Source organism: Lynx rufus, unplaced genomic scaffold, assembly GCF_022079265.1.
Source record: "Lynx rufus isolate CCGP_SWC_20201006 ecotype Redwood Valley unplaced genomic scaffold, mLynRuf1.p SCAF_9, whole genome shotgun sequence".
Taxonomy (NCBI): Eukaryota; Metazoa; Chordata; class Mammalia; order Carnivora; family Felidae; genus Lynx; species Lynx rufus.
The window spans coordinates 65800217-65818611 of NW_025814897.1; the positions used below are offsets into that span (position 1 = coordinate 65800217).

The 18395-nt window shown below is 48.7% G+C and overlaps 2 protein-coding genes across 3 annotated transcripts; one reads left to right on the plus strand and one right to left on the minus strand.

The window, feature by feature from the left end:
• The first annotated feature begins 399 nt into the window (after positions 1-399).
• On the plus strand, positions 400-8648 carry AKIP1 (A-kinase interacting protein 1). Of its 2 annotated transcripts, XM_047072396.1 has the most exons (5): positions 400-839; positions 1303-1383; positions 3785-3889; positions 5472-5546; positions 7741-8648. In XM_047072396.1, exons 1-5 carry the CDS (start codon positions 618-620, stop codon positions 7879-7881), a joined length of 624 nt encoding a protein of 207 aa, XP_046928352.1. In that variant the 5' UTR covers positions 400-617; the 3' UTR covers positions 7882-8648. The 2 variants fall into 2 exon arrangements, with proteins under 2 accessions (XP_046928352.1, XP_046928353.1); XM_047072397.1 differs by lacking the exon at positions 5472-5546 and having other exon boundaries at positions 402-839.
• A 713-nt stretch (positions 8649-9361) lies between these two features.
• CUNH11orf16 (chromosome unknown C11orf16 homolog) lies at positions 9362-17213 on the minus strand. Its single transcript, XM_047070013.1, has 5 exons — positions 17047-17213; positions 15619-15775; positions 13589-13823; positions 12333-12992; positions 9362-9495 (listed from the first exon to the last, which is right to left on the minus strand). Exons 1-5 carry the CDS (start codon positions 17211-17213, stop codon positions 9362-9364), a joined length of 1353 nt encoding a protein of 450 aa, XP_046925969.1.
• Between the last annotated feature and the right edge of the window lie 1182 nt (positions 17214-18395).

Genomic DNA, 18395 nt, shown 5'->3' on the forward strand with positions numbered 1-18395 from the left:
TCCTGGAGGCAGGTGTCTTATTCCCCACAGTTTCTTAGCCCAACAGGCGACCAACTAACTTTACTCTGAGTCCATCACGTAAAGCGCTGGAGATGACCTCGGAGGACATGGCCCCCAGCCCAGGGGTCCCACCGCAGGCGCAGACTGGCCGGCCCCGGCCCTGGTTCGACTCAGACTTCCACGCCCCGCACGCCGCCAAGCCCCGCCCCTGCGCCCGGCAGTTAGCCCGACAACCGGCGCTCCCGGGCAGCAGCCAGGACGCAAAAGGCGTGGTCGGCGCAGGCCCCAGGCCCAGCCCCCCGCCAATGGCCTGCTGCGCCGGCGCCGGGTTCTCCAGGTCCAGCCTTCCCTCTCCAACACAGGGCTGTGCGCATGCGCCTGGAAAGGCGAGTGGGTCAGGGCCACCTACCGAGGGGAGGGGGGAGACGGAAATGGAGGGAATCTGCTCGCACCAGCTGGCCCCCGGACGGGCACCGGCCCGAGGGCGCGTTGGGGGCGGAACTGGGGGCGGTGGTCGCCGGGGAAGTCGAGTCGGGGCTCCCACCCGCAGCGGGAGTAGGGTCGCGGCGGCCCGCTGACCAGCCCGTGTTTGTGTGTATGTACCCGCGCAGGGAGACATGGAGAACTGTTTGGCGGCCGCGGCGCTGAACGGGGTGGACCGACGTGCCCTGCAGCGCACGGCTAGGCTGGGTCAAGAAGTGCTGGAGCGGGCCAAGAGGAGGGCGGTGGACTGGCATTCGCGGGAGCTCCCCCAAAGCAGCGTGGGGGTCACTTCCCGGGAACTGCCTGACCGAGAAAGACGGCCAGCAGCCGGCCCCCAGCGCCTTCTCCCGGGAGAGGTGAGGGCTCCTGTGCTGGGGGACCAGCCCATTCATTCGCTCCTGGTGGCCTGCTGGCAACCTGGGCACGCCCAGCAGAAGCACCTGAGGGGTCCTGTTCTTGGCGGAAGCTGTAAAGTAACGGGACAATGAACGGAAAGCCCCCTGAAAACTCTTGACATTTGATAGATTCTTGTTGGGTAGTTTAGGGTACCGCTAGTGGTCGGCCCTGGTATGTTACTTTTTTTTATATATATAAAAAAATCTTACATGTTACCACCTGATTTTACAGGAAAGCTAGAAACCTTTCCTTGTCCTGGATAAATTCCTATTAGATTGGAATTCTTTCTCACTAAGGTCCTTCTTACTGACTTAAACTTGCAGAGGCCTTTTGAAAAGCAAGAAAGACTCCATTCTCCAAATGACTTCATTCTCCAGTAGGGAATACCACATCTCACCTGTGATTTGCCATTTATTTAAATAGAGAGAAGAAAGACAACCAACCCTCAGTGCTTCCTTCAGAACAATGGCAGAATTCATGGACTATACTTCAAGTCAGTGTGGGGTAAGTTGGTGTAAGCCAAAGCCATGCCCTTGATCCACCTGCAGATGGATCACAAAGTGGATCTTTGCAGAATTTAGGGAGAATCTGGAGACTACCTGTTTGCCCTGCCCCGCCTTCAAGGGCAGGTTGTAAACAGGGATTTAAACCGGGTGATAAATCCAAATTAGAATTTATTCAACAGATATTGCGTGTCCAGTTCTGTAGGTATTATTGAGGATACAGACTATTGGGGGAAGTCAGACTATTTGCTGACTTCCAAAACAATCGAGTCCAGATATTAGGGATTTTAACTTAGAACTGAACTAAAGTTAAACATCAGTAAGGTCACTCTAAACTGGAACTGAGCCTTTCTGGTTTTCGAAATGTATTGAAACAAAAACAGAAACAAATTCCCTACACTAGAATTTAACCTCTGTTTCAAGTCCCCGGTAATTTGTTTTTAAGTATGTCCCCATGAGTCCATATCACTTGTTGGCCACGAAGATGGTTATGTGGAACCCTCATAACCTGATGAGTGCCCTCATCAAAGGTGGTGTGGCTAGGGGCGCCTGGGTGGCGCAGTTGGTTAAGCGTCCGACTTCAGCCAGGTCACGATCTCGCGGTCCGTGAGTTCGAGCCCCGCGTCGGGCTCTGGGCTGATGGCTCAGAGCCTGGAGCCTGTTTCCGATGCTGTGTCTCCCTCTCTCTCTGCCCCTCCCCCGTTCATGCTCTGTATCTCTCTGTCCCAAAAATAAATAAACGTTGAAAAAAAAAAAAAAAAAAGGTGGTGTGGCTTACTAGCAGAGCAACCTCCCAGGAATCACACCCGTGTTCCGCCACTTTCTGGCTATGATGCCCTGGGCCTGCTGGTCTCTCTCAGCCTACCTTCCCTGTCATAAAATGAAGATCTCTAAAGTGCTTTCCAGCCTCTAGAGTCTGTTTCTTCGGTTTCCACTGAGAGATGAACACCAGAAAATTGTCATGAAGTGTCAGCATGAGGGACTTGAGGGATATTTTTGGTACCATTCACTGAAATGAGTGTACAAAGGTTTTAAAGACTCTCTTCTCAAAACCATACACTAAGTCATCTTTAAGTACTTTGAAGGAATGGTGAAGGCAGGCCAGCCTGCATTCAAGGAAATTACCTGCATGGAAGATACTCTGTTATCTAGAAGTTATGGCAGACTCTGGTCTCTTCCAGCCTTAACATGATGTGATTCTTAATGTGGTTATAAGGATGCTGGTCTACAAGGGAGAAGGAAGAAAATACCTTGTTTCAATTTCATCTATTAAGGTTTTTAAAAATCTCTTCTCTCTCTACATCTTTTGTAAAAGCCCTCTGACTCCAAGAACAGGATTCCTATCAATGAGATATGGCCCAGAGAATATTTTTATGTTATTCTGTTAGTTTTAGAAAAATCCATAACTTCAGCTTTTCTGTGAAGTGATCAACTTAAACATTTTGGTACATGGTTCAGTAAAAGGAATAACATTGATCTTTGGTTTGAGGTTTAGCAAATTGGTGTTCTTCATTTTGATTTTCAGTCCATACTTCAGATTTTCACTCTGAATCGAGTCTCAGAATCCCGTGGCTTTCTCGAGATAGAATTAAGACGTGTTCTGAGCTTGCCTTTACAATTTTGAAGGAGCCCCTAAAATACATCATTAGACCTATGTCCTGAAGTGCTATCCCCAGCTTCTCATTCTTTTGGTCTCATGCCTTAAACACTTTTTGTACACTGTGTTCAAAACAAGCAGGCTTGTGATGTCCTCATCATTAGTCATAATCAAGGGCAAGTTTAAGGTTAACTTCGAGGGGGAGGAAGGAAATAGACAAGAAAAAATGTAACTGCTTTCTGATCCTTTGGATTATTGTCCTTAAATTACAGACCTCTTCCCCCCCTCCCCCGCATGGACAGAACGATTGCCTAGCTGTTGAGTTTTTGTTACATTTCCTGTTGTATTTCTAAGTCTCAAGGAGATGCACCCCTCTTCCCTTGTCCTTGTCTGGGACTTAGACAATAAAAATGGAACAGCTCATCAGAATTTGTGATGAGAGGAGGTGGAAGGGCATATGTACTTGACATTGGGGCAAAGACGTTGTGACAATTATTTAACCTGGCAGAGAGCATCGTCCTGCCCAACTGTAGGTGGTCAGAATTCTTGCCCTACAAAGACAGCAGATGGCAGCAAAGTGATGCCAAATGCAGTTTCCTTCTCTGCAGCTACTTTACGTGGGCTCAGAGTTGTTCCTTAACTTCAGAGGCCTGTCAAGAGACTGGATGATTTACCTTTGCTCTGATGCCTCCCTCCGTAACCACATTTCCCCCAAGTAGCAGGGAGGTTTTTGGGTTTGTTTTTTTTTTTTTTTAATTTGATCAGACTATTTGGTTACCCAATATCTTTCACATCACTTCTATAGAAATATTATTCATCTGTACTGGAGGATGGAGGGGCAGCCCACGTCTCTCGTTATCACAGAAGGAAGTCGGAACTGCATTTGTGCTGTGACAGGAGGAATGGTCAGGTATGTATCCTCAGCTGTCCGTGCCATGCTCTTAGTACGCACATACACACACCCACACACCCACCACCACCCCCGAAGTGATACCCTGTAATTAGGAGTTCCTGCTGGATTTGTATTTGGGGGATTACTTTGTGTCTCAGCATTACAGTGTTCAATGGAAATGTATCAACCCCCAACCTTGGAGACCTCGCAGCAATGAACACGAAATAGGATTTTGTCCAAAAGATAAGATTGATGCCACTGCAGCATCTTCAGTTGAGCCTGAAATCCTGAGTCCCAGGATCCTTGGACAGGCTTAAAGAGGAGAGCTTCAGATGTCCTCACCTACATCTACAGATACGAAAGAGGTTTTTAATAATCACATACTTCACCCTAAGTTAGTGATAATTATCATGTCTTTGGTAATTTTAAAAAAGGAAGTGTAAGGGGGGGGGGTCTCTTGTAACAGAATTCTTTTCCTAAAATATTAGAACATAAACTACTAGTATTAGGAACAATTATAGGCCTCTTACTACAGTCTTACCTGTCTTTTACCACATGTTCTGGGGAAGCCGAAGATTCTACTTGTTGAACTGATGCCATAGGAGTCCATTGTTGTTTTTGAAGAGAGTAGGGTTTTGTTTTGTTTTGCTCTTTTTAAACTCTCCTAGTTGTACTTGAAGACAGCAAACTTAAGTTCAGAGTCTAATCCACAGATTGGATTCCTGACTTCTCTGGCCTGTGGGTTCAGGGAAAGGACAGAAGAATGGCCACAGGGATGTGAGTGAGGGCTGGATGCACGCTGGAAGCCCCTCCCGTTTCCCTGGCATGTGTGGAGCACCAACACGGCCCAAATCCTGGGTTCCCTTTTCTTGCCTGATCCTAAGGGGGTTACGTGTGAGCAAGGGTCAGTCCTGCCCCTCCCATCCCTTCCTATAAAATGTAAGTTAGTGCTTCTAAGGGAGATCGACTTTATCAGTTCTGCCTTTCTCCTCTAGTACCCCCACTCCTGGGAGAAGCATAGAAGAGAATTTTATTTTCTGAGAGCCTGCTAAGTGTCAGTCACTCTTGCACTTAAAATCTCCAATCTAGTATCCCCATGTTGTAGACTAGGAAACGGACTTAGAGAAATTAATCCACCCCTTTTTGTAAAGCAGGAGATAGGATTCAAATTCAGGTCTGTCTCCAAAGCCCACATAAGTATAAAAAAGAATCATGGTAGGGGTGCCTGGGTGGCTCAGTCAGGGAAACATGCAACTTTGGCTCAGGTCATGATTTCACAGATCGTGGGTTCGACCCTCACGTCAGGCTCTGTGCTCAGAGTCTGGAGCCTGCTTCGGATTCTGTATGTCTGTCTCTCCACCCCTTACCTCCTCGCACTCTGTCACTAAAATAAATGTTTTAAATAAATTAATTAATTAAATAACATGGTAAACATCTGACTACAAATACCTCACAGAGTTCACTAAAAGCCTTAATAACTTAGGTGACAACTTAGAAGAAACTGACAGAACAATTATTAAACCCTAATAAAGTAAGAGAAAGTTTCTTGTTATAATCCAGAAGTCTGGGCACTAATCAGTGTTTCAACTTATCTCTTCAGAGAAAAGACACCTCTCTTGGTCTTGGAGTCATCTCTCACGCATCAGAGTGTGCTCTAGAGGCCTCTCAGCAGCCTGTGAGTACAGATCTTCTGTGTTCTGGGCTTCACCACCAGTGCATTCCATGAACCAGTTGACCTGGTTAGAGTGTTCTTTGTACCAGATCCATAGTATTTGAAGTTGGGAGGTTTCACCCTTGAGGAAAGAGAGAATACAGCATTTTGATTCAATGTAAAATTATGTTTTCTTGGTATCCTTCCTTCACTTGAAGCTTAAGGGATACTCTTTGTGCTTGGGCTCATACTTGCGGTTGGAAAGAATGTGAAGTATTCACATCTCCATTCCTACGGCCCAGCTGGGCTGGCACTGGGTCCTGCTGGAATCCCACCATCTGTTCAAGCAGCAGGGGGGTGCTGACCCTCCTGCTTACAAAGTGAAAACCATTGCTGAAATTCTGAAACATATAAATTTGGTTAGATCGAGTTCCAAAACATTTGAAGGGATTTGTTCTCATTTTCCACAAATGTTTCCCTGTAAAAACGCAGTGATGAGTTTTTCATTTTTAGAATAAAGTACTCATTAGTTCATGAACCCAGGGAATTTTCTGGAAGTTGGAAGGGCTGGAATTCTGAGAAAAAGAACTCCAGCATGTTGCTGGAATAGTTTGCTTAATCTTTATTTGTCTACAGTGTGCTACTAGCCAGGATTCAGAATATGCTAGAGTTAGTGGCAATGAACAATATTCTGCTTCTAGCGCAGATAAGTTGTAAGGTTTAGATGCCTCCCATGCTTGCTGAATTTTGGTAATGCTAATCTGCCCGATATTCATGGTGTTGAAATCACAGATGCCAGTCTTACCCCTGTGTTTCCTTTTATGCAGACAAATGAAGTATCCTTGGCTTTCTGTGATTCCAATATAGCCGAATTTTCTGAAACCGACTTTTGTGTACTTAGTTGATGACCAATGCGTAGTTGTGGTAGAGTCCTATGCATTCGTGTCACTTAAATGATAATAAGGCCAATTTTGCAGTAACTGAGCGTGAAAGAACAGAGGTTAAAGCAGCTTTGGATAAAGTTCACTTTATTTTTAATTTTTTTTAACTTTTATTTATTTGGAGAGAGACAGAGACAACATGAGCAAGGGAGGGGCAGGGGAGGGTGAGAGAAAGAATCCCAAGCAGACTCCTCACTGTCAGTGCAGAGCCTGATGCGAGGTTCAAACCCACACAACTGTGAGATCATGACCTGAGCCGAAACTGGGAGTAGGAAGTTCAACTGAATGAACCACCCAGGCGTCCGAGGAAAAGTTCACTTTAAATCTCTGCAAAGTAGAGGGCGGGGAGGCAGTTTCATAAAAGTATAAATATTACCATTTATTCCTCCTTGTGGAATTTGCTGGCCGGTGGTTTGGTTTGGGCCGCGGGTATGGTGGTAGAAAGGGCAGCTGCTCCCTGTGGCTACTGCCCCCCCCCGCCCCGCCCCACCCCGCCCAGCACTGAGGAAGCATGCAGGACGTCCCAGCTGTAGGATGTGAGCTTTGGCTCTTTACTACAGGCTCTTCTCTTCTCCTGTGTGCGGTGTTGCCATCTGCCATCAGAACTGAGACCCCTCCCCTGGCCGCACATCTACCCACTTCCCAGCCATGTGTTGAATCTGTCCTTGGAAGATGGTCTGTGTTCGGCACAGCTCTAAACACAACTCTTTCCGTTGACTCCAGTTTCCCGTGCTTTGTACTATGGGACAACCAATCCTCCGGGGGAGGCTTTGGCCAGCCAGCCGCCTTGCTGCATGACGGAATGGGATCTACTCTAGTGTGCTCCACTTTCAGAGAAGAGAATAGTTCATCTTCCTCCTGAGTTAGCAAAGCACAGTTAAAAAGGGTCTCGTTATTCCATGGTGCCTTGTCATTACTGCTAATCTGTGCTAACAGGTGCCACTGTCTGTTTTTGATCCCCAACACGATGATTGGAGTGTCCCATTTATGACCCTTCATGTTCTTGTAACATTCTAGCGCTTACAAAGTGTTTTCACATACATGCTGTGAGGTAGGTATCACAGTTTTAGAAATAAGGGAACAGGCACAAGGCACAGACTTACCTAAATGACATTCCTGTTGTCTTCCCAGGCTGACTTGAAAGCAGGACCTCCATGTCCCACATCAGTGCTTTGTTCCACTGTACTTCTGGCACACAGGGGTCACCTTGCTGGAGGTGCCCTGATGGCACTGTGATAGAAAATCTCTAAACTGCTAATACATGCTTTTTCTTGCAGGCTGAAAACATCTCTAAGGACCTCTACATAGAAGTATATCCAGGGACCTATTCCGTCACTGTGGGTGCAAATGATTTAACCAAGACTCACGTGGTAGCAGTGGACTCAGGACAAAGTGTGGACTTGGTCTTCGCCGTATGATGTTGACCATCACAGCCATCGCATCACCTTTTCTTAAGTAGCAAGAAGAATAAAGTCACCATATGATTCTCTTAATATTTACACATTACTCCTGCTTTTACTGCTGACTGTAGAGGGTCAGTCTTCCTGGGAACTGGAGTTTGTCTCTTTCCTATTTTAATTTAAAATTCTGGAAGTGCCCGCCCACTCCCCCCCCTCCCTTGGCTGAAAATAATAATGTAATGATGCTATCTGAATTGTTTTTAACTGCTTACTTTCCAGGTAAAGGCTAATTATAATAAAGGGAGATGATTTGGAAATGAATTCCTTTTTATTGGTATTAAGAGGTGAAACAGTGTCGCTCACGCACAGCTGGAGGCTTATGAAACGATGGCAGAGAGGCTGTGGACACATTTGCCCAAAGCAGGCCAATCACCCCCTGCAGCTTCTGTGGAGGAGGCATCCTCGAGCAATCTCCCCAGTCCCCTGTCAGGGAGCCCTGGCCGTGGCCACCAGACTCCTGTGCCCCTTGTGGCAGGTGCCTTCCTGCCGCTCATCTGCCGGGAAGTCTTAATGGGTGAAGATGCTGCTGCTTATTCGACTGTCACCTGAGGCCTGCACTCTGCCTCCGTCCATTGAAGAAGGACTTAACTACTTTGTAATGCCTCCTCAGGTATTTACCACCACTACTCTTCTAGCTTCCTATTAAAAAAAAAATTCCTGAGAGTCTTATGCTGACTATAATTATAAGGCTCAAAAGTCACAGATTTTATTTATGTATGTGCACTGGGGAGGGGCAGAGAGGGAGAGAGAGAATCCCAAGCAGACTCCGTGCTATCAGCACAGAGCCTGACACAGGGCCCGACCTAAGGCTCAATCCCACAAACCGTGAGATCATGATCTGAGCTGAAGTCAGGAGTTGGACACTTAACTGACTGAGCCACCCAGGCGCCCCAAAAGTCACTGGTTTTCAAAAGTCCTTGATGTGCCCTAAACTTCTTTAAGGTACCGTGTCAACAGTATTGCATCTGTCTGTTTGGTTGCCTGGTAATTCATCTCATTCTGAATGTAACAAGTCTTTCCTCAGGATGAATGCCAATATTTTATATGATGAAAACTAAGTTTTATGTAGAGCTATATTAGCATTCCTAGGGAGGAACAGACTCCCATGGACAGAGGCCTGATAAAGCAGACCCATGCCCATCACCCTAGGGTAAAGTGTCATTTCAGTGGGATCCTGGCCTCCCCAAGGAGACTGTGATCAGCCTTGTGGGTTCTGTAAGCCTTCTGAAACTGAATGCAAAATTGTGGGTCTGTGCGTTTTCCTGGGAAGAGAGCATGGGATTTTTCGTTCTCAAAAGGAGCATGAAGAACCACGCAAGGAGTCCTTGAGAAGCCCCTTCCCGACCATCCTGCTTTACCTGGCTCCTCAGGGCGTTCGTTCTGAGGGCCATTCCTTTCCCTCCCGTGTGTCACTGTACCCTGGCTCCATTTTCTGTGTTCAGCTTCCTCTGCTCTGTGGCCACTTCATGCCGCTTGCTTCCAGAACCAGCTCCTTGGTTCTCCCCACCACTACAGTTCGTACCCTCTGTTGTTTGCCGCCCCTCTCTTTCCAGATGATGCCACGTCTTGTTCCTAAACCCCAAATTTAATTACTTATGTTGTGTGTGCCACCATGGGATGAGTCTTGATGACTGAAATAGAACCACATCACGGATCCCAGAATCTCTGAACTATCTGTAAGTGTCTGGCACTGCTGTTTGTAAAGAGAAATAAAGTCTGGTAGTTATTTCTGGCCATTATGCTTTTTGGATAGGTTATATCTGATAGCCACATTTGGAACTGGGTAGAGAAGGTATTAGTCATGATTTTCAAGCCAGCCAGTAGGGGAAGCAAAGGTGGCCAACTGCCACCTGTCAAAGGAGCTTGTAAATCACACTGATCACAAAGAAAAGGTGGCAAGCTACTGGGAAAACAAGTTTTGAAAGGTTGAACGAGGCACAACAAAACATTGGGAGATGTGACTCCAAGGGGAATAGGACAGCAATCTAAAAAGGAAGGAATGCTGTACAGGAATCCATCCCTGTCCTGGCTTTGAAAACCACAGACTGAATCCTGTTTAGGTTGTAAGCATGGGAGAAGAGCAACCTAACTGGGCAGCCAGCAACCTGACCTCTCCAGAATTGTTATGTGAGGATCAAACGGTAACTCAAAATAACCAAGTGTGGAGGGCAGAGGGACCCACACGAGGGGATTCTTACAAGGCAGAGCCTAAGACTGACTGTCAAACATCGGTAGTTGATTGGTGCCATCAAGCACAATTAGGAGAAGCAAAGTAGATTTCCTTAAAAACTTACAAAATATGTAGGGGAGAAAAGGAAAGTACTGGCATTTGCCATTGTTCCCAACCCTGGTGCACACATGGTTTGCACCTCTTTTTCACTAGTTAGTTATGGCACACAATGCCCCACCTGTGACAAGGGTCAGGGATGGCCCCTTTCTCCACACCCCGACTCGAGTATATTCCCCATAGCTTTGGGCACAGGGTTGTGAGCTGGGAGAGGGCAGGTCCTGTGATCCTCATGTTTGAGCTCTAAGAATTAACCTTTGCCTGGAGCGTAACAAGTGATCTAATACCTAAGGGCAAACCAGGCTGAGTACCTGCAGGTACCATATTTATCTTCTTTATAGTCAATTAGAAATTGCTTTGGGAGGGAACAAAACACTTCAGAGTGGAGCAGTGTAAATGTGGTGAGGGGCAGAGAGACTGAATGTGGGTGGCTGGGCACTGGAGGGAGAGAAGAGCTTTAGGGGAAGTTTGTACTTAGCCAGGTCTGGAACCAGTCTAGGTGGAATGTTGTGCTGAGCAGAGCTACAGCAGTGGGAAGGCAGACTGGTGCCTGGGGCATGTCTGACCTCCATGTCCCCTCTGGTTACCCCTCTAGCGTTCCTCCCTGAAACTGAACCCCGTGCTGCTCAGTTGCTCCCTACAGACTCCTCTCTGTCGGATAGGTACAGCTTTTCTCTCTCCAGTCTGCTGAACCAGGAGGCAGTGGAAGCTACGGAGAATTTAGCATGAAAACTCTAGGTTTGGGCACCATTTTCTTTATAATATCACTTATAGAGAGGGTATATCTGGTAGAAACAGTTGTTTCCAAGTAGCTTCTGCCAGTACCTCTCACAGCCTCTCACTGTAAGATCAGGGATCTATTTTACAGGAGCCCAAGAACCTGCCCCCCCCCTTTATATTATCAATACAGAGTTTCCTCTCAGGGGAGGAGGAGCTCAGCTGCACACAGCTGGATTCTTGTTTCTCTAGTTACCCCCCTCTCAGAGGTGGGGGAAAGATCCCCATCTTGAAAACCAAAGAAGGTCTAGAGCCCTCAGTTTAAGTCCAACAGCAGCCAACCCCTGTCCATTCCCAACCACCCCAAAGCCCAGGGGCCCAGGAGTCACCAAGAAAGTTTCTCAGTGTAGAAATAATTTAACTTTCTGGAACTGAAGACCAATAAAGTTTTTACCCCTGGGGCAAGATTGAAATCCTCAGGGGCTCAGAGGTCCTTCTGGCTGAGCCTCAGCTCTCCTGGAAATAGGGCAGTGGCCTTAAACAGGGACACACAGTGGGTCCCAATGTGGGTGGTGCCTCAAGATCCTCAAGCCCTTAGGAGTGGTATTCTTTAACCACATAGCCTCCTGCCTCAGATTGAATGTTCATTTAGTTCACTGGATGTTAGCCCCAAGATCTGGTCTAGGGCTGGGCTCATCCCATCCACCTCTGCCAGCTGACTTAGGTTTCTGCTCTTGCTGGGGCTTACTGGGAATTAAATTTGACAGAGGTGAAGCATGTCAGCGATAGACTGCTTCTAAACCTATGAGGGGAGCATGTCTCACTCTTCATAGCTCAAGGTGAAGGTGAGGATGGCTGTGGATTGCCAACAACAATCCCTTTGTAAGCCATTGGGATTACAATCCCTTGTAAGGAGTGAGCAGCATGACGCAGGGCCTGCTTCTCCCCACTCTGATTTACTAAGGGGACCATCCGGGAGTAAGGCCTGACGACCAATATTTAAAGACCAGTTTCTGTGCTTCTCGGGACACTGAAGACTAATTGACACCTGGGGGCATTTTGACTCTTCATCTAGAGAAAACTCAAGGGCTCCAAGAAAAAAAAGTAGGGGTATGGGGCAGGCCAAAGCAGACAATGGCAGTGCCCTGTCAGCACAGACAAGTGAAGAAGGAAAATACAGTTGTTAAATAGGGATGCAAACCTTCACACAAAGATCAACCCATCTTTTCTTAGTGGGTTTTATTGTTCAGATGGAAACCCACTATTTCCCTCTTGTCCCAGCTTCCCCTTCAACATGGCCACACACCTAAGTGTTACTTCCAATCCCAGTACAGTGGACACATGCATGAGATTCCTAAGAGATACATGGGAGGGAAGGGAGCAGGGATCTCAGGAGGTGTTGTACCCGGCTTCCCAGGACAGGGCTCAGGCCCGTTTCTCCTCCAATACCTCCACTCGGGCTGGCAGAGGGCACCCTGCCTCCTCAGAGACTTCTCAAGAAGAATAGGGTCTGTGTTGACTGTGCTGTCCACCGCCAGTCTCTGCGGGAGGCGCATCTCCAGATCGTTCTCCAAATCCTCTTCCTCAGAAGAAGAGGAGGAAGAAGAGGAAGAAACACCCATGGGAGCTTGCACTGCTACTGCTTTCTCTTCTGCAGGACCCTCCAGAGGCAAAAGTTGTGCTGTGGGCTTTAGTTCCACCTCTGGATGTTCTGTGGCTGTGGCCCCTGAGGCCCTGGCTAGAGGCCACCAGGTGGGTCCTGCCCAGGGACAGTAGCAGAGGCAGGTCTGGTAGGGCAGCTGGCAGCAGGCCTGGGGGAGGCAGGGCGGGCACAGGAACAGAGTGCCTGGAGAAAGCCCGCTGATGACACATCCAGCGAACGGTCCCAGCGGAGAGCAGCAAGGGGCCCAGAGGAGGGGCCCGGGGTGCTCCCTGGTTAAAGGCTTGTGCAGCCTCTCCACAGCCTTCTTCCACACAGCTGGGGGCACCCACCTGACCTGGCCCAGAGGCACAGTAGCTGTCTTGCCATTCCAGAAGTGAACAGTAATTCCTCCTCCTTTGGATGCTACATAACAGAGCAACATTTTGTCAGTTACCTCTTCTATGTCATGGCCTCAAAGCAAACCTCAGGGCAGCCTCTGCTCTGCTGGCCTCCCCTCCCTGGAGAGCCTTCCCCGGAACATTCCCTCACCCACCCCCTATCTACCTACTGCCACTTCCCATTGCACTTGCAGGCACCTCCCTGTCTCAGTTTTCAGGTCAAAGTCAAAATGCATCCCCAGAGGGGAAAGAGGAGAGGCCTCCCCTTCTCACTGTCTAAACTGCAATGATGCTAGCTGGTGCACCCTGCAGAGGGGACTGTCCCCTTGATGACTTGATGGGGGACCCGTCATGAGTATGGCCCCATCGCACCATAGGTTAGCTAACCTATTTAGACATAATAGTTTTAGGCTATTTTTCCCTGATGAAAAGCATTTTATAATCCAAAAGTTATGATCTTTTTTATCTGTTGCCACATCCACAATTAAGCTGCAAGTGAGGGGGTGAGGATTTTTTTTTTAACACCTCTAAGACCCTACACTCCCCTCTAAGACACTTTTGGCTCTCTCCTACCAGCCTGGCTCCCTCCGGAGACTGATAGGTCAGAGCAGCTCCCCTTACCTCTCAGGGGGTCTCTCGCCTCCAAGCCCAAGAGAACCATGCCAGGGCCATACCGCTGCTGGTCTGGATCCCAGGCTGCAAGCACCTTGTCCCCTGGCCGTGGTGAGTGTTCTACGCACGGCAAGAACTGAATGACATCTTCTTCTAAGACTACACTCTGCCGCTGGGCTGGCAGCTTTGGGTCTGTGGCAGTGGGAACCTCAAATTCCACAAGCAGGGCCCCCTGTCTCTCCAACTGTGGAAAAGAAAACACTCAGCGTAAGATGTGGCACTGGGAAGTAGAACAGGGAAGCACTGCAGTTCCCTACAATGCCCCAGAACCAGACCCAGGGGCTGGCTTACTCACAGTGAGGGCCAGGGGACAGAGACAGGGACAGGCCGGCTGTGGTGTGGACGTTCTTCCCTTGACCTCTTTTCACCATGGGCAACTTTTATCACTTCCTGCCATTCCTTTCCCTTCCTCTTTTCCTGTCTGTCTTTGCTCCCCTATATATTTGGCCTGCAATTCCCAGGGATAACCTGCGTCCTCTGGATCTTTCCCCAGTGTACTCCCCATCCTCCTAGCATTCCCCAAAAATGTTGTCCCTGCATCCAAGACCAACCAGGGGCCGCATATGCATCCACAGGCCCACATCCACATGGGCAAGGAGCAGCTGTGGCCTAACATGAGGGCAGCCCTCAGCACTGCCATTACATCAGTGAGGATAGGTTTGGCTCAGCAAGTGGACATCATAAAAGAGAGGGCAGGGAAGTACTCAAGCTACTGAAAGTACATGCTGTTTTGAGAACTCGGTATGATTTTAAAGAGAAATAAATTCTGGTTACAAATTAATCACAAAAAAATTAATCATGAGACAACCTATTACTTGAACAAAACTGTGCTAATATTTCATTGAAATTCACATTTAGTTACTGGAAAAATGACAAAATGACTTCTGAATGGAAATTCACACTAGTCTTCCCTCCATGAATCCACATGCACGAAGTCTGAAAAGAAGTGTTGAAGAGAAAAAAATCCCAAAGAAGTAAACAGCCACGGAAGTACAGGGTAGGCCTGACTCCCAGCATGTGGGGGACGACACTTCCGTGTGTACAGGTACAGAGGCACATGTGTGGGCAGAGGGGTTTGCTTCTTTCCTTTAGGCTGGTGCACATAATTCAACACATTGAATTTTCCTGAACAAAGCACTTTTTACTGCAAACTTTCTTCACTGTCACAGGTTCAATTGTATCCTCGAATTCATCTGTTAGAGTCCAAGCCCCTCCAAATATGACTTTATTTGGGAATAGGATCATAATTAGTGAAGACAAGGTCATGGTAGGCTGAGGGGGGTGGCTGCCTAATCCAATGACTGATCTTCTTTTTTTAAGTTATTTGTGAGAGAAAGCACAAGCAGGGGAGGGCCAGAGAGAGAAATCTAAGCAAGCTCCGTACTGTCAGCACAGAGCCCAATGGGGGGTGGGGGCGGGGGCGGGGGCGGGGGAGGCTTCAAGTCACAAACTGTGAGATCATGACCTGAGCCAAAATCAAGAGTCAGACACTTAACCAAATTAGCCACCCAGGTGACCCCCAATGACTGATGCTCTTCTATAAAGGGGAAATGTGAACACGGACATGCACAGAGGGAAGATACCAATTGAAGGTGGGGCCAAGATTGGGGTGCCGCTTCTTCAAGCCAAGGAACAGCAGAGATTGGCAGCAAGCCACCAGAAGTCAATCAGAACAGGCATGTGGAACATATTCTCCCTCATAGCCTTCAGAAGAACCAATTCTGCCAACATCTGGGTTTCACTCTCCAGAACTGAGAGATAATACATTTCTATTATTTAAGCCACCCTGTTTGTGCTACTCTGTTACACAGCCCTGGAAGACTGATACACTCACTGACATTACATTTCCCTTCTGGAACGTGGCCACGAAAGACATGTGCTTATCCACGAAACTGAACTGCTGGACACACACAGCTGAGGCATAGCAGGTGTGACAGGGCCACCCAGAGGAGGGTGCTGGGACGTTGCGAGGAACTTGCCTCTGGAGCAGCCTTTATCTGAGCCCAGTAATAAAAGCCATCTGGTGCCCTTCTTGCGAGGATCCATGTGTCAGCAGCATCTCCAACTCTTCCCGACCAGCCAGGCCCCTGCCATGCGGAGTCAGCAATGTGGAGACACGGGTGGTAAGATGCATATCTGCAAAAAAACACAAATGGAATTAGGGAATGGAGACGATCAAGCCCTGAAAACATCGAGAAACACGTTTCACAGATCTGAGCAGCACCGTGGCATGGGTATGACATGTAAGGCTATATGGAACAGAAATCCATGTGAAAGGTGGCTGGCAATCTGTGGCTTCCAGTATGCTACGATACACTGCTGGAAGGGGCAGAAGGAGAGGACAGTGAAAGGGAATATCGTTTGGGGATTGAGAATTTCTTCAAGGTCATCAAAATGTGATTTGCCTTGATATATTCAAGTGAATTAACACTGGTTCTGAGACTGAACAGGAGACCAGGGAAGGGCCCTGGGGAGGTATATCCTAAGGTGGCGTGTGGGAATCCAGGATGGATTCATATGCGTGTTTCGATGCTAGTGCCAAAGGAGTAAAACTGGAAGGATGCTTGTGGGCTCAGAAGGGAGGAGGAAGTATTTGAGCAAGGGAAGCACGGCGGAGCTGACGAGGGGCCTGAGAGACAGAAATAAAGGAGAAGCCACTCCTGAAAAGTTTTGTGGACAGGGCCAAACCAGGGGTGTGGGGGTGTGGGATGGTTGAGTCAGGGCATGGGTTTTCTGAAGCAGCCGGTTACTTTGTGGGAAAGCCTGGATACAGGGATGCTTAACTCTGGCTTTGAACGAGAAGGTCCGCATAGATGAATCCAGAAAGCTGGGCTATTAAGGGTTCAAGCTGGCATGTCCCTAACCTGGGCAGAACAGAATTGAGTGTCACGGACACAAGTGAGTCCCTGGAACTGACACCACTTGTGTGTGCTTGAGGGCTGAGCTCCCTTTCCCTCTTCTGCAATCACACTTTAGACAGCCCACGGAGGAAATTAGGAAAGGCCAGGATAACCAAGGGATACTGAGGGGACCTGTGGAGGCACCTGGAGACCTCGCCTTAGCTGTTGGTTGCAGAAACCCTCATTTCTCACACAGTGCCGGGGCAAGTCTCTTGGGTAATGGTAAAATGAGCTAGAAACTCTTTAACTGGTGAATGCCTGACTGCCTTCTCTCCCACGTCTAACCTTGACACCTGCCACCCTCTACTAAGTGCTACAAGGAGTACAGTTTACACACGAGTGACATAATACCCCAAGCAACTCCTAGCCCACACAGTGAAGAAACCCTTTCAGCCTTCCCAGGAAGCAAATTGTCTCCCTCGTGATATGCCATCGAGAGCCAACACCAGAGGGGAACAAAGGGGGGGGGGGGAAGGCCCCTTCCGCCAGAGGTGCAGAGACTAGTACCTGGTAAGGGGGATGTGCCGGCTGAGCCAGGGTGCCTGGATGGCAAAGGGGCAGGTGAAGGAGAAGTCCCAGCAGGGAGCAGCACCAGCCCAGGAGGCGGACTTCAGGGTTGAGGCCACACTGCAGTATTTGGGCAAAGGAATCCTGGGCCCCGCAGAGGATTCCATGGCCTTCAGGGAAACCACCTGAGAACAAGCACACCATTACCTAAGTTGCAGCAGAGGGCTGCTGGCTGGAGCAGGGCTCAGTTCTGCCATTAGCAGCCTCCAACTGCTCCCACAGACTGTTCTCTGAATCACCTGCCTTGAGAACCTTGGCTCAGAAGGTACAGGAGGGGTTGAAAGGGCAAGAGTTGTGACTTCAGAGAAACCGAGCTTTAAATCCTTCACAGCCTGCAGGCTGCGTGCTCACTCCACCACTGTGCTTCAGCTATGGCACAGGAGAGAATATATGGGATGCACCTGGCATATAAGCAGCTCAATGTGTGCTAGTTTTTTCCTTCTCCCCAGGTGTAGGGACTCCCGGAGGTAAAACAATACAAATATGACTGGCCTAACCCTCATGACAAACTGACCCCTAACCTAAGCCACAGACTCCCTTCCTAACCTAGTGGCCCACAGGACTAACACTAGCCCCAGGTAGAGCTGAGATCCCAGGGTTGTGTCCTCCACAGACCTGTTTAGAGGTGACAGCTGCCACCCTGCTCCCAACATCACACTCCATTGCCCCAGCCCACCAGAGCTATGTTAGGGTCTGCCCCTGCCCAAGCCCACAGGGCTGACCCCAAGGGGACTTACTCACAGCCCCAAACTCCTCCACCTCAGCCTCAGCCCGTCTGACAGTTGGAGCTCAGAGCCTCAGCCCAACTGACTCCTGGTTGCCAAGCAGGTTGCCATGGATCCAAGACAGCAGGAACACTGTGGACTGAGTGTACTGAGCACGTGCACAGGAGTGGCAGGGGGCCTTGGGAGACATGGCAGGGGAGAGAGGAGAGGGTTTCTCTTGGAAGAGGGGGAGAAAGGGCATTAGAGAGAAAGTCCATTGCAGCCTCATTTCCCCAAAGTTCAGACTTTCCCACTGCTGGAAGAGGCAGTCATGGTGGGAAGCCCTCATGACCCAGGGGAGTCCTGTGAGGGAGGGAACTGTCCCTACAGAGACTAGGGGCTACTGATCTGTCTCCACCCTGTGCAGGCAGGAGACCAGGTCGGGTGAGCCCCTGACTGGCCAAAGGACTCTAAGATAGAATGTATCTGTAGTTTAAAGCAAAATAACTAAACATGTGGGCACATCTTTTCTGTAACAGACAGGACCCTGCTGAAGAGCAGAGTTGTGGTTACCACTTGGGGGTG

Bases quoted from the DNA above. Each gene is read 5' to 3' on its own strand.
- AKIP1 (XM_047072396.1), top strand. From the start codon at position 618: ATGGAGAACTGTTTGGCGGCCGCGGCGCTGAACGGGGTGGACCGACGT. The intron at 840-1,302 runs GTGAGGGCTCCT...TTATTTAAATAG, and splicing joins AGCGCCTTCTCCCGGGAGAG to AGAGAAGAAAGACAACCAAC. The intron at 5,547-7,740 runs GTGAGTACAGAT...TTTTTCTTGCAG, and splicing joins TAGAGGCCTCTCAGCAGCCT to GCTGAAAACATCTCTAAGGA.
- CUNH11orf16 (XM_047070013.1), bottom strand. From the start codon at position 17,213: ATGGAATCCTCTGCGGGGCCCAGGATTCCTTTGCCCAAATACTGCAGT. The intron at 15,776-17,046 runs GTACTAGTCTCT...GTTTTTTTGCAG, and splicing joins CGGCACATCCCCCTTACCAG to ATATGCATCTTACCACCCGT. The intron at 13,824-15,618 runs GCAAGTTCCTCG...TCTTTTCCACAG, and splicing joins AGATAAAGGCTGCTCCAGAG to TTGGAGAGACAGGGGGCCCT.